A 24,176-nucleotide genomic window follows, 5' to 3' on the forward strand; every position below is an offset into this window, starting at 1 on the left:
CGTCACTTTTATCAAGTTTCAACACGCGCCATCACCAGCGCGTGTGAATAAAGTTGTTTTCCTTTTAGCAAGTGGATTGTTATTTTAACATTTTCTTGAATTACGTCACAAAGCATCTAAATATAGTAATGGGGTAAATAGGAAAGTGGCAAACACACAATTCTCTACTCACAAAGCCACCAAAAAAAGAGAAAAAAAAGAACTTTTTTCCAATTTTGTGTTTTCTTGAGCTAATAAAGGGTCTATAAAAATCAAATCTTTTTCCCATTTAGAGTATTCTTGAGCTAATAAAGAGTGTAAAAATCAAATTATTTTACCTTAACAAATGATTTTTGCTTCCTTTTTTTGAGCTTTGGATTAAATGGGGTTGTTTTCTTGATTTGTAGGTTGACTTTATAAATGGGAATCCCCAGAGTTTGAGGGGGGTGGGGTGGGGGGGAGTAGGTGGTGGGGTCAGTACTTGGTAAGTGGAATCTTCTCTTGTAGGCAGACTTTGCTTGAAGGGAATCATATTCAAGAGAGCTAATGACAGATAATAATAATAATAACTAAGACAAATAGATAGAAAGAGAGAGAATAAGGGGATTTAATTTTTGATTGTGGGTTGTGGAGGGGATTTCAAGAGGGAGATATAAGAGGGACATTTAGTCCCTACATATGTTTTTGTTTTGTTGCTGATGTTGTTGTTGCTTCTTAGACAACCACAAGAAAATTTTCTCAGCAAAGTTTACATTTTTACAGCATAAAGAAACAGGAAAGTTTTGACCTTTGCAAATTTGGAATATCCAAGAATCTTTTTTTCATAGTGAGTTACTCCTCCTCTTCTTCTTCTCATTCCTATTTTGTCTGTGTTTACAACTTGGATCAAATCATCTTTGTACACACTTACTTTCCTATGGCTAGAAACAGTTTTGCCTTTTATGTCTCATACATATAACTAGCTTATCTTGATGAAGCCTAGTTATGTTCATAGTAATCTACTAGTTATGTTCATAGTAATCTAGTGGTATGCAGTTTTCATTTTCCTCTTTTTGGCCTCATTTCTTGCAACTTTCTTTTGTTTGAGGCACTGTTGTATTGTATAGATCTGTAAATTGGTGGTAGCTGGTTATTTCTTCTTCTACTTTTTTTGACTTTGGAAAAAAATATGTATACCAAGATTACAAAACCCAACTTGGTGGAATATGTTGATTTCTTCATATATTTGATTCTTGGAGCTAAATATCCTCTTTTTGTTGTTGTTGTTTTATATTCTTTGGTTCCTCTATCCTTTTTGCTTTACTGCTGATTCTCAGTTAGAACATAAATTTGGCAGATTTGGTGAAGTTTTTTAGGATAGATTGTATCTAGAAGGACTGATTAGTGATTATCATAAATTTGGATCAAGTATAGTACTGATCTTTGGAATTTGAAGACAGATTGATGCAATGGATGAACGCGTTATCCCTTCGAATCCTTTATTGACAACCCCATCTGATTATCTCATGGATTTGGATTACATGGATGGACTATTTTTAGAGGGATGTTGGTTGGAGACCACTGATGGTAATGAATTATTGCAACATAGTCCAGGCATCTTCAATGCGCCATTCGACTCTTCTTTTATGTGGCCTACAACTATAGATGCCAACAATGTAGAATTTAATGGAATCTCATCAAAGGATGCCCAACAAGAAAAGCAAAGGCCATCTTTAACTGAAAATTTGTCGATAAACCATTGCCAAGAGCTAAATTATGCTAAAGTTCAGTCTTTTGGTGAGAATATGAACAATGCCATGTGCACTTCAAGTCTATCTGAAAATCATTTAGTTGAAGCTCATGAGTTGAACAAAAGGTGGTGGATTGGACCCAAAGCTTCATCGTCTGTAATGGATCGATTGATTTGGGCACTTGGGTACATAAGAGATTGCTCTAGGGATAAGGATATCCTGCTTCAACTGTGGGTACCGATAAACAGGGATGGCAGGCGTGTGCTCAGCACAACTAATCAACCTTTCTTACTAGACCTCAATTGCCCTCAGCTTGCTAATTACCGTGAAGTCTCTGTAAACTATCAATTTCCTGCAAATGAGGATTCCAAGGAGATTGTTGGATTGCCAGGGCGAGTGTTTGCTGATAAAGTTCCTGAGTGGACGCCGGATGTTAGATTCTTCCGAAGTGAAGAGTACCCGCGTGTTGAACATGCACAGCAGTATGATGTACGTGGCACTCTTGCTGTTCCTGTATTTGAACAAGGTAGTCGTAACTGCTTGGGTGTTATTGAAGTTGTAATGACCACACAGAAAATCAAGTATCGCTCAGAGCTTGAAAGTGTGTGCAAAGCTCTTGAGGTTTGTATTTTTTATCTCTCAGGAACTATCAATTCCCTCTAATTTGTTTTCGCTACCCTACTTAGCTAAGTAATGGAACTATATATGTGCAGGTGTTTATTCAGTGTTACGTATTATAAGATGTGCGTATTTGTTTTTAAAACTGCTATATCTTTATGTGTTTTATGGATAAAAACATATTTCACAAAGACTCAAGATGAATCATCAATCTCCAAATGAATGAATATTAGATGAAAAAAGTTTCAGAGATCGAGACGATATTATAATAATAGTGAAGTTCTTTTTTTTTGAGTATGAATCTATAATGTTACTCCTGTAGTCATATTATTACTTTTGTAGTTTCTTGTGCTTCGATCTCTGTTGCTATCTATTGTTTCATGTACTTCGACTATAGTATTATTTTGTTGTAGACTAGTACTATGATGCTACTATCTGTTGTTTATTGTATTTGGGGTCAGACTGTACGTAAGCTGCACTCTATTGATCATGATCCTTTGCTGTGAGTGTTTAGTGTGCATGAGTCTTGCTTTTGTTCTCCATATGGAACTGCTTTGTTTGTCCACATTTTGGTAAATTTAGTGAGGGTCCAGTTTTCTGAAATTCTTCCAAACTTCTTACTTCTTAATAGGCTGTTGATCTCTCGACTTCTGAAGTTTCAACCACTCAAGATGCCAAGGTAATTGGTCTGAACTTGCAAAAGAATGCATTTTTGAAGTCCATACTCTTTTTCAGCATGATATATGAACTATTTTTTATCAGGTATGTGATTTGAGCTACCAAGCCGCATTACCTGAAGTTCTAGAGGTTCTGAAGTCTGCATGTGAGACACATGGATTGCCGTTAGCTCAGACATGGGTTCCGTGCATTCAACAAGGCAAAGGGGGTTGCCGCCATTCTCAGGAAAACCTTATTCATTGTGTTTCCACGGAGGATTCTGCTTGCTATGTAGCTGACCCCCGCGTTCAGGGATTTCATGATGCTTGCTCTGAGCACCATTTGCTGAAAGGGCAGGGTGTTGTTGGGAGAGCATTCAATACTAATCAACCATGCTTTTCAGCTGATCTTACCTCTTATAGCAAGTCAGAGTATCCACTTTCTCATTATGCAAAAATGTTTGGACTGCAAGCTGCAGTAGCTATACGTCTACGTAGTATCTCAACTGGTTCATCTGATTTTGTTTTGGAGTTCTTTCTACCCTCAGACTGCAGAAATCCTGAAGACCATAGAAAAATGCTTACTTCATTATCCATCATCATACAAAATGTTTGCCGGACATTGAGGGTTGTGACAGACAAAGAGTTGCAGGAAGAAACTATATCTATGGGAGAAATGGCAAACCACACAGTTGAACAACATAAAGAGCACACTGAAACCTCTCAAGAAAGGACATCGTGGACCTCTTGTGACGCAGAGTTCCAGGAGAGTTCTGTTATGTCTACATTCCAGGATGAAAAACCAGATGAAATGCTAAGGAAAGATTCGGTGGAGTTTAGACACCGTAAGAATTCTGCTTATGAGGAGGGTGTCTCTCGTAATCTGGGTAAAACGGGAGACAGGAGACGTGCGAAGGCTGAGAAGACTATTACCTTGCAAGTTCTTCAGCAGTATTTTGCTGGTAGCCTAAAAGATGCTGCAAAGAGCATTGGTGGTAAGTAAATACTCCTTCCATTTTAATTTGTTTTAGCCTTAGTCTTACTTTTCTTTTTTGTCCGTTTAAAAAAGAAGGTTGTTTCTTTCCTTTTTCAACCACTCTTTAATTTCAACTTTCCAAATGACATGTTTAAGACCACGAGATTAAAAAGGATATTTTGGTGCATTCCATTTTCAGTTTAAGACCACAAGATTTTTAAAAAAAATACTTTCTTGAACGTTGTTCCTAGTCAAAACTGGACATGCATATTAAAACAGAGGGAGTTATTTTCATGGATAAGATCCAAAATTTCACTCTGTGCACTTATAACTTACTTTCTCATGTATTTTTTATTTTTACGCTGATCATATTGGTTGCTTTACTTTCTTGGACTCTTAACGTATGAGGCCTCATTTTAACTTTGTTTTTTTGCTATTTCTTCCTTCCGCTCCTTACCTATGCTCTCTTGAAATACAGTTTGTCCTACCACTCTGAAGAGGATATGCAGGCAGCACGGAATTAAACGCTGGCCTTCTCGAAAGATCAAGAAGGTTGGTCACTCCTTACAAAAGATCCAACGAGTTATTGATTCAGTTCAGGGTGCCTCTGGCACTTTACAAATTGAATCCTTCTATTCAAACTTCCCAGAGTTGGCGTCTCCAAATGCATCAAGAATGAGCCCTTTTGCAGACTCAAAGTCAAATGAACATCCAACAGCCTTGAACACACAACAAGAGGGATGCATTACGAGCCCCAATCCTGATGCATCTAAGTCACCCTCTTCTTCCAGCAGTCGAAGTTCAAGTTCAAGTCAATGTTGTTCATCCGGGACAAAGCCTCAATCGCCTCAATCTCACCCTTTGAATATTGTTGGCGATGAAGATCTAATCGTACAGGAAGAGTCTGTAGATAATGCAGTGAAAAGGGTTAAAAGTGAACCAGAGCTTCATTTATCAAGTGAAGCACTGAAGACTATACCAAGATCTCAAAGTCATTTATGTGTTGCTGAGAATCCTATATCAGAAAACCTTGTAGTGAAGAGGAGTCCATCAACATCTCAAGAAGAAGCTCCACGAGTAAAAGTAACACACGGAGAAGAAAAGATTAGGTTCCGAATGCAAAACAGTTGGAGATACAATGATCTTCTGAGAGAAATTACAAGGCGGTTTGGCATAGATGATCCTAGTGGACTTCAACTCAAGTACTTGGATGATGACTCCGAGTGGGTTCTATTAACATGCGATGCAGACTTGGAAGAATGCATCGATGTTTGTATGTCTTCCCAAATCCAAATGATCAAGCTCATCTTAGTTCAAGATTCACAGCATCATTTTGGAAGCTCTTTCGGTAGCAGCAGTCCTATATTAGTACAGTAACCAACTGGTATACCCCCTAGTTGCAAGTAGTTGCCAAAATGAATATAGTTTCCTTTTAGGATTAGATTTGGTATGAGACTTGAAGAAATGTTGCTTGCTTAATTGTAAATTCATTCTGTTTGAGTCTTCATGTAAGTCAATCCTTTTGACTGATATGAACTAGTATTCAGCCGTAAGGCTATTATTGTTTCATCTAGAGTACTCAAAACTCATTATAATTTCAAAGTTTGATAATTTGTTGAAATTTTAGTTATTTGTCGTGTATATGTATGTGCTCTGTATCAAAAAAAAAACTGAATTCAGATGAACCTATTTCCCAGAAGCTGCATGCGTATCTTGTTTAATACTGACTTCAGAATTTGACCTTGATCTCTTGCTTATTAGAAGTTTTAATGGAATAATTTGAGCATAATGGGCAAATATTTAGAGGGTTATCATCTGACTTGTGCATAATAAAATAAGGACTAGTCTGTAAGTGAGCCTCTGTTGCAAATTTCCATGCGTATCAAGTGTTAGATTTGGAAAAGAAATATGCACAAAAGAACTTGTGAGGATATGAAATAACTGACATCTTTTCTCTTAATATAAACATTGCAAGAGATACACTTCCATATATAACCAGGCAGTGCAGAATGTAAAGAGACACAAAATTGAGGACTGAGAAACAAAAGATATGTATATATACCTTTCTTTTTTTACTTCTTTTACAAAGAAATATAATTGTATTAATTTACAATTAACAAAACTATTCTGATGTGTTCTTCAGAAGGTTATACATGCAGCCATGAACATTCAAGGGCTCCCTCTACTACCCACAAAATCTAGAGAAAAAGAAAAGATTATGTATCGCTACAAAGGACAGCTCTTTTAATGCATTAGCTTGTATCAGAATTGTGCTGTAGGTAGACCACCAATTATCCTGCTTGTTATCTCATGGTTCAAACATCAAAGTCGTGGCTTCTGAACAAAAAGAATATATTTCCTACCGAGGAGACTCTTTTAACACCTGATTAGATTAGAATTGGGAAGATGTAGATGGGCGATCCTCTTGCTTCTCTACAAGCACACATCTTGATGGCGGACCAAAAATGCTTAATAGTACCTGCAATGGAGGTGGTACAAGTGGGGTACTTAGAAGTCGTAGCCAAGTTTACTTCATGTTTCAAAAATCTCCTTGAATTATTTCCAACACAGTTGTACATTTCTCAGGAATCTGGCATTGCTACCAATATAATCGTCAACTTAAGAATTTTTTAAGTAAAACTAAGGAAAATTGTTTGTACTCATATGGTAATTTTACATCTCTCAAGGATACTCATATGGTAATTTTAATCTTCCATTAACTTTTCATTGGCTACTTGAAAGAAACACGATGGAAATATTTAGATTACGATGAAGAAAAAGACTGTTCTAAGTCGAAACTCACCACAGAAGACTTTTTACATATATTCAATATAAGATTAAAGATTTTGGGTAACAACGGAAAGCGTTTATAATTTGTTATGAAGGCTGTGAAAGAGAATTTTCTCAACGGAAGAAAAGAGGATGCTATTACTTCAAGTCACTTACAGGTAAAAATATGAGCCCGTGTAGAAAACCAAGAAGAACCAAAGCCAGGTACATTTGAAAGTAGTAAATCTGCAAAATGTAGGTTAAGATGAATCAACCAGAACAAATAGCTCACTCCATTTATGACTTTGTATGCAAGTAGACGTACCACAAAAACTTCTGTCCTTGAGAAACAAAGAACAATGACACCGACAAGCTTTGTAAGCGTGATACCACTGCAAAAGATGGAATAGTAGAAAAGTGAGAATTCTCTTGACAGATGTATTTTCTTCAATATCTACCATTATTTAAAAGATGGATATTTGTTGTTTTCCTCTGTTGCATTAACAGCTTCAAATTCATCATGCTCTTTTCGGTCCATCAGCTATTCAATGTGCCAGTAGGCATAGGTTGAATGGAATTAGATTCTTTTCTAGTTTGTTATGGCAAGCTCATTACAGGTCCATATAATTCCTATTTTTCAAATTTGTTTTGACATGACTGACCAGCCATTCCTGACAGTTCCTCATTTATATGATATAATGTCCTAAAATTTGAACATTCATGGAGATGTACTCATATCATGTTACAATCCTGCTAGTGCTTAATTACTGCTCTAGAAAGGACACGTAGTGACATCTGTTTTTAAAACACGCTGACACACTATTGTTTATCCAATTGATAAGGGTCAAAAGGGTAGACTTGACCATTGAAGGTAGATTTACTTAATTAATAAAATGGAACAGTAAAATCAAATTTTTTTTTCACACTCTAACATAAGGAGAGATCAGAAAACATAATCCATAGTAGCTTCTTCAATAGTAGAGAATGCCAGACCTGAATACAGAAGCGCCCATAGTAGTCAGTGCCTCCTTCATGCGTTGGTTTCTATCTCCACTGCTGACCTGCATAAAGTGCAGAAGAATGTTAAAGAGAGAACTATAGGATGAATGCCTCTAAGAGAAGATAACAAATGATGAAACCTTGCTCGAAGGGAATTAAAGCCAACTAAAATGTTTTGACTTCTTATTACATGAGTGAGGTCATAATTTGTAATTTATTTTTTTTTTGAGAAAGAGTGGGGTCATAATTGACACCCCAAGCTAAGGTTTGATGCACGTGTATAATTCGCTGCAGATGGTTCATTGCTGATAGTGACAGATATCATTCAAACAGTTAACTTCAGGGGCATAAAGATTTACTTGAACCTATTAGTCAATCATTCTACTCAATCAGACAAGGATTCCCTTCTCAATTATTTGCAGACAATTATATTTGTTTAATATACAGTATTCTCTTACTTAACCTACTCAAGTTGATCTTCAATCTCTCATTATTTTAAACAAGAAAAGTAGACCAAATAGATCACTCTGATAGAAGACTAACCAAGAAGGCATGTGTTATATGGACACAGAATTCAACAGCAATACCAACGGCCATCACAAGGTTAACAACTGATACAGCATTGAGCTGGATTTTTAGAATTGCCATTACTCCCTGCAAAATGATGTAAGATGTCACTGCTAGAGAGAGAAAATCAGGTGTAATGATATGAACTCAAACAATTGTTCAAAGAGGAAAACATACCATAAGATCCAGAACAATCATGGTCAGCACGAGCAAGATAATTGCTGAAGTCCAAAAACTAGATGTAGCAAAGGTCAAACAAAACAGAGTTAATTTTACAGATGCAAAAAATAAAGGTGTTTTGTTCAAGAAAGCAAGAAAGGATAGGAATGGGATAGCATTCCAAGAGATAATATACTAACCTACAAGTGATAACTAAGCATACAATAAATACGGCACCTGTTGAAAATGAAAAAAGAAATACATAGTTAATGTCTCTCAATGGTCTTAGTCGTTTTAAAACTACCCAATGCTTCCAAATAGAAATGATAACCAGCAGATAAAAAGAGAATTTATTTTTTTTTCAAAATATCAACATAATCAAAGTTATGTCATGCATCAGCTGAAAGGTGCATTAAATTAAGTACAGAGAGATGACACTGACCAATAGCAATCGCTAAGTTAATTAGGGCTGTCCTCCATATGCTTAAATATTGCTCAAAGAACATATAAAACACTGCATACGGGAAGACCTCCATCTGCAAAACGAAAGAGGTAAGTCGTGGCTATTACACAGAACTTATGGAATGCATGCCAAGCGTGTAACTGCCAGAAGAAGATAATGGGACAAATCACAGATCAGAAGCAGCTTATTATGGGGTATAAATTGTAGGGTGTAAAACTCTTTCACTTGGGCACAATTTCCATTTATGCCACTATGTTAATTTGTTCTTCCTTTTTAGTTTTTACCTGGAATCTTATAAGTACAGATGAGTATTTTCTAGTTAGATAAAATCTACAAGACACGATATACAAATATCTAACCTCCAGAATCTCTTGAAAGTACCACAATGATTTTTTTTCACCTAAACTTTCTAAAACCTTAATATTACAACTATAACATGCCTTTTGGTTTTTGGATCAGATAATCACTACTCCAGATTATCTTCCTTCTGTTCTGGTACAATCAGATTTGGCATAAATGGAAGTAAGAGTACTCTCTATAGAAGACCTTATTGCTGCTATACTTATCAAATTACCATATTTCACATTCATGACGCAGCAACAATCTTGATATAAACGTCTTAATATTCTTAAATAAACTGTAATTATCAGTACACAAATAAAGGAGTTGAATACACTAATGACAATGTTCTGCTAGCTATAATGGAAAATCAGAACTTGCTTGTGGACAGTACCATTAGTTTATCATCAGAATGTATAAACTGATAGATGAACAAATTAAAAGAAAAGAGAGAATCTTGGTAGTTGTCATTAAAAAAAATCAGTAGAGACAACAAAAACAGGCCAGACAGTTAAGCTCCTGAGAGTGACAGCAATACTTCATTATGCTGCATTCAGAAATTACCTTTAGAGAATCAGAAACCCTTGAACTAAATTCTCGTGCAGCCCTCATAGAATTGACATAGTCAACCTGAAGAAGACGGGTTAAGATCAAACACATGGACCCCTAGACAAAGTTTAGTGAACTATAAGGTAAAGGGTTGTGAATGATTATATACCTGTTTGTTAAGAGGTGTGTGATATGTACGAAAGGCTGATGCTTTAATTATACCATCCTCATAGCCTGATGAACAAAACAAAAAGAACAAAGATATAATTAATGAGAGCTGATTCAGTGGAACAAATGATATTGACTGCAAGGATCAACATCACGTTCAAAAGAAACAACCAAATATACATATAATTGACCAACCTTCAAGTTCCACATTAGTGGTGTAAGCCCCATTGCCTCCTTTAGCACAATCACTGGAAGGTAACGCATTCAGGAACCATGGAAGCTTCTCTCGAAATTGTTCAGTTGTAGGGCGACCATTTGCTAAATCTGAATGACGGAAACACTGAAGGATACCAAATATTAGTCAACAGTTTTCTGTTGGCTTAATGATTTTCATGAAACTGAGTGTTCACCACATCATTCTAGCTTGATGTGAAAAATGTCCAAGTACCCCTCAAAAGCCAAAGTAAAAAATATATTTGAAACTGAAGAACACATTTTGCTTATTGGCACTTTGTAATATAAAGCATACATAACAAGGTATATCAGATGAGAGTTATTTGGATTACCGTTGTACAATCCTTGCATACTCCATTCGAGCTACAGGAGCCACTACTGGGTGAACAACAAGGGGGCTGAAAGGAAACAGATACTTATATTGAGAAATTTAATACTATTATTTTGAAGTACTAATAAGTAACTATTTTATTTAATGATATTATATTAAGAAAACTATTGTTTGTAATTATTTGGAGATGCTTCTTAAGAAAGAAAGCAAATGAACCTGATCATCAGGTGGACAAAAACTACTATTTGTAAATTTTCTGCAGCACCCAAATGCTTCTGGAGATATCCAAACAAGAAAATCATCAAGCCATGAAGCAGCCGGTTTAGCGATGTAACTTGATTCTGGGACTAAAGATGCTCTGGAAATCTGCAGAAATACAAAGTTAACCTAAAGTAACACAGAACAAGCTGAGGAAAACTATATACACAAACCATAAATTGGCATCAATGAAGAACATATGCAATAAACTTTAGAAGGCACATGATCTCTAAGTGGGATGAGCTAACGAGTTAGGGGTCAGCTATAAACCAAATGCTATCCCATCCCAAACCCTGCAGCTGAAAAACTTATGCAGCTTAATTACAGGAAGACTCCACTTCACAAGACTCAAGAGCATGTCAATCACATGATTCATCAAAAGGAACAAGAGTGTTACCTCATTCAATAGAGAATCAGAGTCGCATTGGCTGATAGAACATAGCTGGTTTGTTTGTCTTGATTCAGAACTGAGAAAATAAAATAACATTCTCAATCATTAGAACTATTGCGTTCAACATTCACATCTTCCACCTAATAGCTCAAAATTCTGATATTTAATTCATGCAAAGGCCAGTTAACCAAGCAATCTGTTCATAGAGTTTTGTCATAGGTATGCAAAATCATTCTGATAACAATCTCTTATTTAAGGAAAGGTAATAACAACACACAAGTGGGCATATTGAGAAGCATGTTGCTAAATAAAAGGAGTATGTTATCCATAGTACCTAAAGTTATAGTTCTTGACAACAAAGTACAGAGGTGGTCCAATTCTGAGATATTCTGAGATATTATTGAAGTAACCCTGCACAAACATAAATCATACTTAGCAACTCTATGAAAACCAGATCTGTAAACGCACATTACTTAAGATACTAAACCTGAAGGTATGAGTCGCGAGGAAGAACAATTTGTTGTTCCAAACCAGGTTCGATCCTTGTACATAATGCCTTTAAGAATATAAGCATAAGGTGAGCAAACTTCCCCACCAGGTTGCTCAACATAATAAAAACAGCAGAAAGAGATGAAGATTACATAGTAAAAAGGTGGTGCAACTTACAATACTCGCCAATGCAAAAGCAGCAAAAACACATATGACAACAAGTTTTACTCCCCAGAGACTCAAGATGGGGGCATGAATATCCTAAAAGTGAAAAATGAAAATAAATCAAATCGGTCATCGGTTAACAAATACAAAATAAAACAGCTCCAGTTATCAAAGATCACCAAGTAGTGCAAGACATAACATGTAGAGAACTCCACAATTTCAGCAGCATAAAGCTACCAATATGTACAGAACTCCCATAAAGATACCAAGATCTCTACCATCGCAAGGTCAAGATGTTAAGGCACGAGTTAAATAATCGATTAAAAGATAATAGGAGGCATTACTTGGGTGCTGGAAGAAAAAAGGAAGCAAGAGCAGAAATATGGCTTCGGAAGTAACTAAATTTAGACAAAGAAACAAAAGGCTTTTCGGGGACAAGGAACACATCTCTGTATCTGATGCAGATGATGGCGATATTTTCCCCTTACAATGTATGTTACTCGGACTCTTCAAAAATGTCAACAGGTGCATGTCGGATTCTCCAAAAGTTAGTATATATTTAGAGAATCTGACACAGTACAGCATCGAAAGAGAAGATTCTGCGCAACTTAGCTTACAATACCCAGCCATGTCCAGATGACAATACAGATCTGGTAGAACGGAACTCCTCTTAATAAGAATTTCTAACTCCCCCGTTATAATGACATTTTACTTATCAAGAAGAAGAAAAAAATAACCAATGGGAATCATAAACAATATCCCGTCCTTCAAGATCTGTATGGCTTATATGTAAAATAAGTACTTCATAGATGTCTTTAAAATAATAGCTGCAATACGAGCAATATCTTCAGAGTTCCTCCTGATAGTCATATCTTTATATTTTGCATGGTCAAACTAAGAAGTTTATGACTTTGAAGGGTAAACTAGTAGCAGGATCAAACATCTATTGTAATAGTAAAGTAAAACAATATAAAATGTTATCGTTGATCGATGTAAAAAGACATGAAGTATATAAGTTTACATAAGAATGCAAGCTTTTCATTTAGATTTTAAACAAACCTTGTACTAGATGAAGAAAACAAACATTAAAGACATGTCAGAGATCATAAGCTGATGTTCAGAGAGCACAAACGATGATATTTTAGAAAAACATTTAAAACTGTCCATTACCTTCATATACCGTACCAGCAATCCAGGTTTTCTCTGCTGATTACCTAAAAAATCATTTAATATAAGGGCTTCATTCAATAGGAAGAAAATTTGACAGCTTGATGAAATTCTCCCAGATTTACCTTTTTCAGGATCAGCATTTGAACCAAACACTTTAATACATGGGAAACAATCAATTCTGTTATCTTCAACTCTCAAAAAATCAAAACAAATCAAGGCAACAAATGCAGTAACTTGCAGAAGAAAGTCCAACAAAACGGCCAACGCTGCAGGGTAAAAAACAGAAAAGGGATAAGAACGGAAGCCAGAGATAGGGATGTTACATATACAAATAATATTAGCAACTCTCTAAACCTAGTATCAGGCTGTTCCTAACCTGCGAACATGGAAAAAACACGGCATGCTGGCATTGGAATGAAACTTCCAACTGCAAATGCTAAAACCTCTGAAAGACTAGCTAGTGTAATCGATGGTCCAACTTCGACAAGAGCATTGCTTACTCGTCCCTCTAAAGGCAGTTCCATTGGCTGTCTCTTAACAGCATTCACCAGAATGCACATGTTATCTACGCCAACCTGAGAAAATATGGTGATTGAAAGTGACCATAAAGCAAAAGGAAGGTTAATAAGTAATTTTTTTAAAGAAAAAGGATCAACACAAAGACATACAAAGTCAAAGAAAAGGAGGCTGTCGAAATTCAACTTACAGCCAAGACAAGGAAAGGGATGACTTCCATTATAATGAGGGTAGATTTTACGCCTACAGCACTGAAGAAACCAACTGATCCAAGAACAGAGAGCATAACAAGTATAACTCCCGAAAGACCAAGCAATACCTGGAAAACAACATTCCATCAAATTAAGAACAAATGTCGAAAAGGCAAACAGGACTAATATAAACCCCAACTTTCTAGTGAAAATGAGAAAGGCAAAGAAACTATTGAGTACATCGATGTTGATTCTCATTGTATGTTCTTTTGCAAAATCTAAAATGTGTTGACGAAACAGTAAATGTTGCAACAGACATGAATCTATATTACTAATGGTTGATGGCATGCAAGGCCAAAAGCACTGTACCTTAGAGGAAATATAACAAGAGGAGAAACGGGGAGTATCGCCCAACGTCAAGGATATATAGGCAAACATCACAAGATAGCTTATCTGGAATAAAGCAGGTACAAAAAGAAACAGAAGAGCAAGAGTAAGAGGATGATATAATACTCATTAAGGAGAGTCAAGAATACATGTCAAAATAAATATGAAACTCTTGGGGTTCACTCCCTTACCAATATAGTAATAGCATCTGCTGTGCTCTCCCTTTTCAACTCTTCCTCAACAGAACTTTCTGATGAAAAGGCGAGGGTCAAATTCTTTGCTTCCACCATTGGTAAGATCTCATCCTGGCCATAGTATCAGAACTGATTAGACCACATAGTCAAGACATTTTAAGATTAGAAAAGGATGTTCATACTTTCATTTAGGATCTCTCAATGATTCCTCGTGTTATCAAGCTTTCTTTATTTCATAAAGATTTTTAGAGTTCTTAGACGACACATTGTAGCATGAATCATTAGTGAAGGAACACAGTTCAACATGCAGACCTTCACTAACTGAATGAAAGCCTTCTCCCAGGCCACTGCCTTCTTAGAATAGTTGCCTTCTTTGTCAATTGCATTATTCACAGGATATGTCACAATGAAAGCAGAAGCCTGTCAGAAACATTATATCATCAGGTTACAACTTACACCAATACTGTGATCAGATATTTGAATCACCAATTTAATGCAAAGAGGAAAAAAGAGGTACCTCAGAGTAATTGTTACCAGAGAAACCACCAAGAGCAGTACTTGGATCAAGTGGAGCTTTAAAAGCACTCAAACAGCTCTCTGCTGAAGTATAATGCTGAAGGAAAAAGCAAAAGAACATTGTTGCTTTTGGTTGTGAAGAAGTATGAATGAAAGTGGATGTCAAAGATTGAGACACAAATTATACGGAAAACTAAGAATATTGACTTATTTCTGATGCTTTAAACTCCGGTGCCAAACTTTCATAGTTGTTCACTTCTTAATATTCTTCAGAAGACATAAGAATTGACCGACTTTACAAACTTAAGCTGTTTGAATATCCAGTTCCTTGGTGGAGGATATCGTAAGAAATGCGAGCAGACACAAGCTGAAGGACCTCTATCTTTTTTGCTCATCCAATCAATTTGAAGAAACATACTCCTCTCCTGAGCTCAGGATGGATATGTAAAACGAAACAAGGTCATTACATATTCTATGGCGCTAAGTTAGTGATACCATGAATATTTGGATATGCTTTTTTTAGAGTTAGTGTATTAGGTTGGTCCTGGGTATCATCTGCTGATTTAAAGAATAAGGGCAGTCAATCTGATAAAATTTGTTTTTGTTCAAACATGTCACATGTTCAAATCCCAGAATTTCTGCAGTTAATTAATTTGGCCGTGGATATCTCGACTTGATGTGTGCATGAGGAATACCTTTATCCATGCTTAAGCAACACAATATAACTCCAGACAGCAGTAGCAACTCTTAATGTTAGTCTGCTATGATATGGAGTTGGATGAATGCAGCAAACAACAATGAGGACCAGAAAAGCAAGTTACGGTTAAAGTCAGGTAAATTATAAAGGAAGAAGAACATTATAACAGTGACCACAAACAAAAGGAAAGCAGAAGTAAATCAGTACGGCATTACAAAGTTAGATCAGAGCATACCTGAAAACAGTACTCAACATGTTCAATACCTCCAAGATTATCAAAGTTGCTGCGATCCATTTTGAAATACTGCGCATTACAATGGCGGGAATCAGTTGCAAGTACATTTTAGGGGGAACTCAGAGATGTCTACAAGACTACAACAGACATCTGTAATAGCTGTCATCATGGACAATTAACAGAGGCAGCCAAATCACTAGAGATAAGATAAACAGATAACATTTTGACAATGAAGTAAGGAACAGGAAGTTAACTGAAAATATACAGAAGGGAACATCTAAGTAATGGCATGTTCAAAATCAGAGTTATTACACAATCATAGTGCAGAGAGAAAGCAAAAGAGATCATTCACAGCCCAAGGAACTGAACTTATATTTCTACCATAAGTACTCAATGTGTGACGCAATCTTCAGATCATGACATTTTTCAGTAAGAGATCAGCAACAAATTTGAGAACTTGTCTCAAAATATTAATTGCGACAAGAAATTTCAGTTAATGTTTGCTTTACTATGAGATACATAATAAAAACTGCAGGATAATTAACTTATATAATTGTACCTGAAGAATACTTTGAGTAGCGCATTCTGTGCCAAGTGGCTTCATACAAATGTCAGGCAGAGATACCATTGCGCCAGAATAGTTTGCTTGAATTGCATCTATCTATTGAACATGGAGCAAACTTAGTTTCTAGGAATACTAAGAATATAGAGTAATTTTCAATTCCTTACATCATATGATGCACAAAACCATAAAGCGGAAGTTAAAAGATGTTCACTCATCTAGTAGGTAATTAAAGGAAGCATGATTCCTCCGAGTATAAGACAAAATTCAAGAAGATGACTTACCTTTTTTTGGATGTCAAAGAGTAACTTCATGTTGTCTTCAGTAACAATAGGAGGTGCCTTTCCATTATCTGCGTCCGAGATTGTACCAATTATGAGCTGCAAATTTTATAAGGTGATAGTAACTTCCATGAGATTCAAAGGTCATTAGTCCACCCCCACCTCAAAAAAAGGAAAGAAAATGAGAGAGACATCATAGCTCCCTTAACCCTGATAAATGGGAAAAGTGGGACTAAGCTACTTGAGTTTTAAGGATAATAATTTAGTAAAAACGGCAGACATGAGAAACATAGTTTGAAGTACATCTGAACTATAACAGGATCCAAAGGCAAACCATTGGATACTACAATCATGAATATTTTACCAAGTTTGACTTAACAACATAGAGGCAACGGAAAAAGTATCTAGCAGAAAGCACAATGAAGCAGAACCTGCTCAATTCTATAAAATGGTGCAAGGTGGCTGTCAAAAAATAGTTTCTCCTCTGCAGCTCTACTCCCATGGCCGACCCATAGCTGAAAGTATCAATGTGGAATTTAGGACATGTGTAATGCAACAAATTAAAAAATATAAAAAACAGTGGTATATACAAGAAAATACAATTTTGTTAAGTGGATGAAATGATATAATAGGAAATTGAGACAGCTAAGCCACATCATACCTTCTCAGGCCTGGTCTCAACTTTAAAACGGAAAAGGCCTAAGCAGAGAACCAGGACGATGAACAACGATGAACACAACACAAGGATTGGATTTCTAGCCACCCATGTTCCATATCTCCTGGAAAAGAGGGGTTGTTTGCACAAACATTTCATTTCTGGAAGAACAATACTAAATCAATCACTGGTCATAAATGATTAAAAGCATACTGAATCACCTGTAGAACTTTGACATATATCCTTGTACAATTGAGAGTTGAACACCACTTGAAATTTGAGGGACGTCTTCAAGCATCTGAAATTTTCAAATGAATTATGATTACTGGATGAGAAGAGGTGGGAGTAAAAAATAGAAAAAATGGTGGAGCCTAGTCCCTTCTTGCATATGGTGGTCAGTCTGGAAGGAAAGAAACAATAGATGTTTTGAGAATATTACTAATCCAACGCAGAAAGTAAAAGAAAACTGCATTAATACTTTATATCTTTGGTGTAAAGAAGAGGGTATAGATGAGGTAGAACAGCCAGTAGACTTTTTAGACTATCTGTAATTATGATTACTTGCACTGTAATTTTTTTGATGGTTGGCAGCATACCCACATTGCTGAGGAATATAACTTTACCTTGCTCAAAAAAAAAATTTCAAATGAATTATAAATACGAGGAGATGATATAGAGATATCTCGTGGTGAAAATACCCCTTATCAGGCGAGCTATGACCCGAAAGTCAACTATAAACTATTACAACAAATAGAACATAAATTTTTTAAGGAAATAACCATATAGAACCCAGCCACCTTTTACAGTATTAAAACTACAGCTTTTGGCCTATGCTCAATGGTGTTAGGTGGCAGACTCTTTACTCCATGTAACTGGAGAAGTATTGAAGATGGGAATTCAAAAGGAAAGACAAATTTTATAGACATGCATGATTCACCAAACTCACGTTTTGACAGACTGTAAAGGAAAGTAGCTCTTAAATGGAAAGTAAGAAAGGAGACAAGCAAACAAATCACTGAGAGATTGCAAATAGGCATTCACCTGCATGGGAATATTGTCATCCTTTTGCCTGCTGCTTTGGCGGATGACACCATTTCCAGTGGCACTAATCAATGGCTTTGTTCTTGAAATCGGAGTTTCTTCTCTTTTTTTATGGAGAAAACCCCATCCAAGAAAAACCGAAACTAATACAACATACAGAATTGTGACAGCAACTTCAATACACTTCACCTGCACCAATCAGGAGTTGGAACTGCATAAAACTTGTTTCAATGCAACAAAGACAGATTTTACAAGTTATTCTCAGCGCTGAAATACAATCTGAGCCATCATGTGTATAAACTATAGAGCAATATATCATGTGACCCAATATAATGGGCCTCTATTCACCTTGAGAGACCCAAATCTCACTGAACAAGAACCTTCTGCCTGAGCAGGAGGAGGAGCTGAACTTGAGCAAACAGAAGCTGAAGGGCAATCACCACATGAACAGCCGAGTGATGTATCACTGCATGAATACGTAGACACGTTCATAGGTTTCATTCCAGATGACTCAGGAGCGGTTGAATTAAAATTAATTGCATATGGAGATCCAGGGACTCCAGGTGGTGCTAGTCTTCCAATAAATGCATACCACTCTGCCAAATTAAGTGTCAGCACAGCATGCAGATTACAGACTAGATAAAAGATATCAGATTGTTATCCACGTCACCCCAATTCTCTCTCTCTCTCTCTCTCTCTCTCTCTCTCTCTCTCTCTCTCTCTCTCTCTCTCTCTCTCTCTCTCTCTCTCTCTCTCTCTCTCTCTCTCTCTCTCTCTCTCTCTCTCTCTCTCTCTCTCTCTCTCTCTCTCTCTCTCTCTCTCTCTCTCTCTCTCTCTCTCTCTCTCTCTCTCTCTCTCTCTCTCTCTCTCTCTCTCTCTCTCTCTCTCTCTCTCTCTCTCTCTCTCTCTCTCTCTCTCTCTCTCTCTCTCTCTCTCTCTCTCTCTCTCTCTCTCTCTCTCTCTCTCTCTCTCTCTCTCTCTCTCTCTCTCTCTCTCTCTCTCTCTCTCTCTCTCTCTCTCTCTCTCTCTCTCTCTCTCTCTCTCTCTCTCTCTCTCTCTCTCTCTCTCTCTCTCTCTCTCTCTCTCTCTCTCTCTCTCTCTCTCTCTCTCTCTCTCTCTCTCTCTCTCTCTCTCTCTCTCTCTCTCTCTCTCTCTCTCTCTCTCTCTCTCTCTCTCTCTCTCAACAAAAACAAAAAGAGCAACTTCCAGTTATAATATGTGTGTGTGCGTGCGTGCGTATAACCTCTTCAGCCCAATGCAACAGGCCTTCCTGAAAATGGTAACAGAAAGCCAAAAGCTACAAATACTGAGGCATGGCAGGATCAAGACACGCAGACCTTTTTTTGCATGTGTGTGTAAATTCAAAGTCAGGAACCAGGGAATAGACAATTTACCTCGGAAATTTTTAGCACCTGCACCAATAAACTCTATTGCTCTGGTATTCATAGTACCAAATTTCACATCCTTGCAAGATTCGAACAACCCCTCGCCAAAAGTGTCAGTTATAAAAAAATCAATTCCATTGACAGTAGAATTCTTTTTGACCTGAAAACAAGAAAATCATGAATTGCCTATTCAAAACAATTTCGGGTTATTGATGCCACGTACCAAACATGATATTTTAAATTAAATCATCTTTCCTTGTAGTGTTTAGAACAACTGGTACACAGTGTGGACGAAATTAAAATAATAAAAATGGCCACTTAGGTAGAACTTACCTTGGAAATAGATGTGACATTGATGAACTGGCTCTGGTTCGGAGAGCATGTAAGTTCGCAAAATAAATTCAAAAAATTTCTCAAACATGCTGGACAGCCCACAAGAAAGGGAATTGCCTACAAAAGAAGTTAATTGGACGAAGAGGATTTCAAAATGAGAAAGAATTGGAGAAGAGAACTGTCACTATTTACACATAACTCAAAATGGAAAAAGTCTCAAACACCCCAACCCCAACCAGAAAAGACATACATACATTATATGTACACTCGCATATAAGAGGATTAAGATGCTTATGTGGAAGATTACTCTGAAACCTATAGCACTTTTTCTACACATTTTACGCTTACAGCCACCCTACTAGCCAGAAAAAGAAGCAATTGAAGAGCCATTATATTGTATGCATAGATATTTCCTGCAATTCCTTCCACCTTCTATCCCCATCCTTTGCTATTATTTTCTCTCAACTTTCATTTATTCGTCATTGACTTCTGACAATTCAAATTACACACAGTGCGAAGGCTAGAGTTATCTCCAACTCAGCACCTGTCCCACAAAAACACAGGACCCTGTTACTCGACATACATCAAATGTGAGAGCTGATTACTGAAGCACCAATCCTTGAGCCTCCTAAAGAGCCCCCATGCCAAAGGAAAAAGACGCTCTGGCGTACTACCTTAGATTGTTTAAAATCACTTCCCTACAAAGACCCTCAGAGCTATCAAAAATCCAAAATTATACTCCTGATTATCTATACTGTTGAGCATTCTCAACATTAGGAGCTGGCGAGAGTAAACAAGAGCCAAAATAAAATAACTAATATGGAAAAGTCTTACAGCATAAAAATCTTACTTGCTGCACTTGTGATCGCAAGGTGTCAAATTGAGTCTCCGTACAACAGACATTTCCAGTTATTGTTGGGCACAAACTTTGAATTTTTGATGAGAGCAGCTCACCGGGCTGCAAAGCACATGATATTGTACATAACTTTAAATTAACAGGTGAACACAATTTGAAAATCCAAACAGTTTTGGAGTAATACAATCAAAAGAACCACATATAAGCAAGTGTGGTTTCCTTTATTCCTTTTGGTTGGAAGGGAAGTCGCGTCAGCAACAAAGAGATGATAGGAATGAGGGGGACCAGGTCTGTCGAGGCCAACAATTATAAATGGCCAGCTCAGGATATCCACCATACCTCCATTAATATGATGAAGCAAATAAAAATAGTTACCTTCACGGAAGGGGAACCAAAGGGACAGTTCAGAACCTTCCCATCACTGCGTGCTCCACAAATGTCATACATAGCGCAATATCCTTCAGCATGCCTTTCTCTAACCAAGTTAAAAAAAATAAAAACTGAAAAGTTCAATCTTTAATGGTTTGCATTTCATAAAATTCATGAAAAATGAGACGGACTAAATTTGAGAGTTTCAACCTTCTACTTCATCTACTCAAGATATTGTATAATTAATAAAGACGAAAACTGATTTAGCTTTTACCGAGATGGTCTATTAACTTACAGTCCTGCATGATTATAGTAAAGAGAAGAACTAGTTTAACTTGACCTACATTGATTGTCAGTCACGCGAATTGAAATAGTCAACCAGATGAAAGTTAACCAGTAGGAACATCAGAAAATTGGAAAAGCATAACAATCATTTGGTTATGTAAATGAAAAGTATTATCTGGAACAACCGAAACCAAGACTAGGATTTCTTACAAACAAAATCAAGAATCATCATCCTTTCATTTTGATATAAGAAGTAAAGGTTTTTCAACACCCCTTCTTCTTTTCTTTCAAGTATGAGTACACTATTTTAGTAAACCTCACTTCATGAAGTCATGTTAGTTCTAGTTCAGGTTATTCCATCAAAAACAGAACTCAGGATAGCCATTCTTCTTTTTCTTTATAGTACAAGATCCAAATAGGCAGCTGACTACCTTGAGATCCAATGTACATTTATTCTCTTACAACAGAAAAAAAATTATCAGTACAAAAAATCACTCAAAGATAGAAAAATGCATGAAACTTACATTCCAGAGGAATTGGTTGTTTGTGCAGTCACTGTATAACCAATAAACAAGACCTGCAGAGGTAAATAACGAGATTATGCACAATTCAGTACAAGTAACAACTAGTTAACCAACTTATAAAATTCGATGACTGTGTTCAAACTCCACAACAAGGTTATAGCAATATGTAATCCATATTAAAAAATTCTCCATATTGTCGAACAATTTTGCAAAGGAAGCTAGTGAAAACAGCTAATTTCCTTAACAAAATTCAAATATTCCAATTGAAAAGCGAAATCAAAATCAATGAGTGAAAATCGCAACTTCTCAGTCGTGATACACAATGTGCTGCTACTGAAATAGGTTTCAGTTAACGGCGAAATCGTTCTTGTTCAAGGATGATGAGTCAAACCTGAAAGAGCGAAATAGTGAAGGAAATCCTGAGAAAATGAAGCATTATTGCTCTTGAAGAAAATTCCTCCATCGCCGGAGCTCAACTCCTCCGGTTGTTGTATTTGAAGATTTTGTTCTCCTGTTAAACTTGTCTCGTAGTACAAATACAAATTTCTGTCTCTTTTCTGTACAGAAGATAGAAATAGAAAGATAGAGAGTCAAAGGATGATTATTTTGCAATCGCACGATTTTATAGAAGAAAAAAACAGCATAATTAAAGCACTGGTCTATTTTCCATTTATACTGCTACTAGTATTAAATTCTAATTGCCTGCTGTGCATTTCGTTTGATTTTGTATTATTCGGTTTAAATTTTTATTTTATAAAAATGTAATTTAATTTGATTCAAAATAAATTTGATTTGTTTTGATTTTATTTTATTCGTGCTTCACATAATCAAAATAATTATATTGAATTTCTTAAATATACTTTTCAATATAAATCATAACTGATATTTATAAATATACCTATTATAGGTGTTCAAACATTAAATCATCACGAAAGACAATAATCAAAAAGGGATAAAAATGGTTAACTCTTAGCTTAATTCTCAACTTAATATTTATATAATTCGATTTTTCAATTTTTATATAATAAAATTCGAAATCAAACAAAATAATTTATTAATCCAAAACCAATTCAAAAAATCAATCTAAATAATTTAGTTATTCGGTTTAATTCAAATAATGCACATCCTTAATCTGAACCTCAAAAATATATTTATTGCATTATATATTTGCTAAATCAAAATTTGACCTCTAAATATAATATATAATTTTCTAGTGAAAAAGTGTCCCTTGATCCCTTGGCCAAAGGAGGGTCCACTTCTAGCACCCTCAAAATTGAAGGACATTAGTTAAAATCAAATTAAAAAATATATTTACGTGTTATGTCAAAAAAATTATATATATATATATAATAAGTACGAAGTATAGTTAAAAAATTATCTACTGATAAGACACCAGTTGTATAGCATTCTAAAGAAAAGTTATATTTATTTGTAGTAATTAATTAAAGTTGATTTACGGAAATAGCCTTGCTTTCGGTTATGTATTGTTTTAATAATGTTTGCTCAAGGCTTGCGTAATTGAAACCCTATGATTTCTTCTTTTATTCAATTTTAGTAATCATCATGTAAAACCGCATCATAGTTTTTACCGTTTATATTCAAATTATTAATAATTAAAAAATAACACTCCTTGAGGTATCATATTTTATCATTTTTATTTAAAATTATATGAAATATCGTATTTAGTTTATTATTATATTTTAAATAAAATAGATAGATACAAATTAAACTAGTGGTGTAGAGTGTGAGGGTGATTAAAGTCATCTTGATTCTAAAATTGGAAATTTAACAACACTACTTTAGAAGTGTCGAGTCAAATTTGTAGTTTTATTGCTCATGTAAAGCAATAGTTAGTTCACCGAATTTACTTGCGTCACGTATTTTACCTAAGCAACAAATGTTTAAAAAATTACGTCCGAAATTAGGCTATTAAACACTTATTCTTCATAATTTTACTTGTTCATTATAGTAAATTTAAATATACATTTTATTTATCTTGTTTTACAAAATTAAAAGATAATATATCAATTAAATTTTTAATTTATTCTTACTATTAAGATAGTCATTCACCAAACGCTAAATTTATCACCACAATCAAAATTTGAAATAAAAGAAAAGAAAACAAAAGGAAATTGAAAA

At 35.7% G+C, this 24,176-nt stretch overlaps 2 protein-coding genes across 5 annotated transcripts; one reads left to right on the forward strand and one right to left on the reverse strand.

Moving 5' to 3' along the window:
• The first annotated feature begins 566 nt into the window (after nt 1-566).
• Nucleotides 567-5,589, forward strand: LOC107018024 (protein NLP4-like). Of its 4 annotated transcripts, none has more exons than XM_015218362.2 (5): nt 567-805; nt 1,415-2,330; nt 2,959-3,006; nt 3,090-3,978; nt 4,438-5,589. In XM_015218362.2, the coding sequence occupies exons 2-5, from the start codon at nt 1,428-1,430 to the stop codon at nt 5,334-5,336; spliced, it is 2,739 nt and encodes a 912-aa protein (XP_015073848.1). In that variant the 5' UTR covers nt 567-805; nt 1,415-1,427; the 3' UTR covers nt 5,337-5,589. The 4 variants fall into 4 exon arrangements, with proteins under 4 accessions (XP_015073848.1, XP_015073849.1, XP_015073850.1 ...); XM_015218363.2 differs by having other exon boundaries at nt 1,419-2,330; XM_015218364.2 differs by lacking the exon at nt 567-805 and adding an exon at nt 812-1,006 and having other exon boundaries at nt 1,419-2,330.
• A 397-nt stretch (nt 5,590-5,986) lies between these two features.
• LOC107018045 (NPC intracellular cholesterol transporter 1) lies at nt 5,987-22,653 on the reverse strand. Its single transcript, XM_015218404.2, has 39 exons — nt 22,429-22,653; nt 22,038-22,090; nt 21,235-21,334; nt 20,854-20,961; nt 20,004-20,120; nt 19,680-19,830; nt 18,634-18,881; nt 18,286-18,474; nt 17,466-17,542; nt 17,251-17,368; nt 17,021-17,104; nt 16,593-16,688; nt 16,306-16,407; nt 15,747-15,815; nt 14,816-14,911; nt 14,611-14,718; nt 14,296-14,409; nt 14,087-14,170; nt 13,717-13,845; nt 13,387-13,585; nt 13,133-13,276; nt 13,011-13,054; nt 11,853-11,936; nt 11,674-11,742; nt 11,521-11,597; nt 11,193-11,262; nt 10,754-10,903; nt 10,539-10,604; nt 10,168-10,312; nt 9,974-10,038; nt 9,820-9,885; nt 8,896-8,989; nt 8,654-8,690; nt 8,472-8,529; nt 8,271-8,381; nt 7,722-7,789; nt 7,054-7,120; nt 6,906-6,974; nt 5,987-6,438 (listed from the first exon to the last, which is right to left on the reverse strand). The coding sequence occupies exons 1-39, from the start codon at nt 22,498-22,500 to the stop codon at nt 6,352-6,354; spliced, it is 3,885 nt and encodes a 1,294-aa protein (XP_015073890.1). The 5' UTR covers nt 22,501-22,653; the 3' UTR covers nt 5,987-6,351.
• Between the last annotated feature and the right edge of the window lie 1,523 nt (nt 22,654-24,176).

Source organism: Solanum pennellii, chromosome 4 (assembly GCF_001406875.1).
Source record: "Solanum pennellii chromosome 4, SPENNV200".
Taxonomy (NCBI): Eukaryota; Viridiplantae; Streptophyta; class Magnoliopsida; order Solanales; family Solanaceae; genus Solanum; species Solanum pennellii.

What these genes read in the sequence shown, in the direction of transcription:
- LOC107018024 (XM_015218362.2), top strand. Translation starts at nt 1,428, where the DNA reads ATGGATGAACGCGTTATCCCTTCGAATCCTTTATTGACAACCCCATCT. An exon ending in CAACCACTCAAGATGCCAAG is followed by an intron (nt 3,007 to 3,089) that starts GTAATTGGTCTG and finishes ATTTTTTATCAG; the next exon opens with GTATGTGATTTGAGCTACCA. An exon ending in TGCTGCAAAGAGCATTGGTG is followed by an intron (nt 3,979 to 4,437) that starts GTAAGTAAATAC and finishes CTTGAAATACAG; the next exon opens with TTTGTCCTACCACTCTGAAG.
- LOC107018045 (XM_015218404.2), bottom strand. Translation starts at nt 22,500, where the DNA reads ATGGAGGAATTTTCTTCAAGAGCAATAATGCTTCATTTTCTCAGGATT. An exon ending in AAATGCTGATCCTGAAAAAG is followed by an intron (nt 13,055 to 13,132) that starts GTAAATCTGGGA and finishes ATGATTTTTTAG; the next exon opens with GTAATCAGCAGAGAAAACCT. An exon ending in ATGGGCGCTTCTGTATTCAG is followed by an intron (nt 7,121 to 7,721) that starts GTCTGGCATTCT and finishes CATCTTTTGCAG; the next exon opens with TGGTATCACGCTTACAAAGC.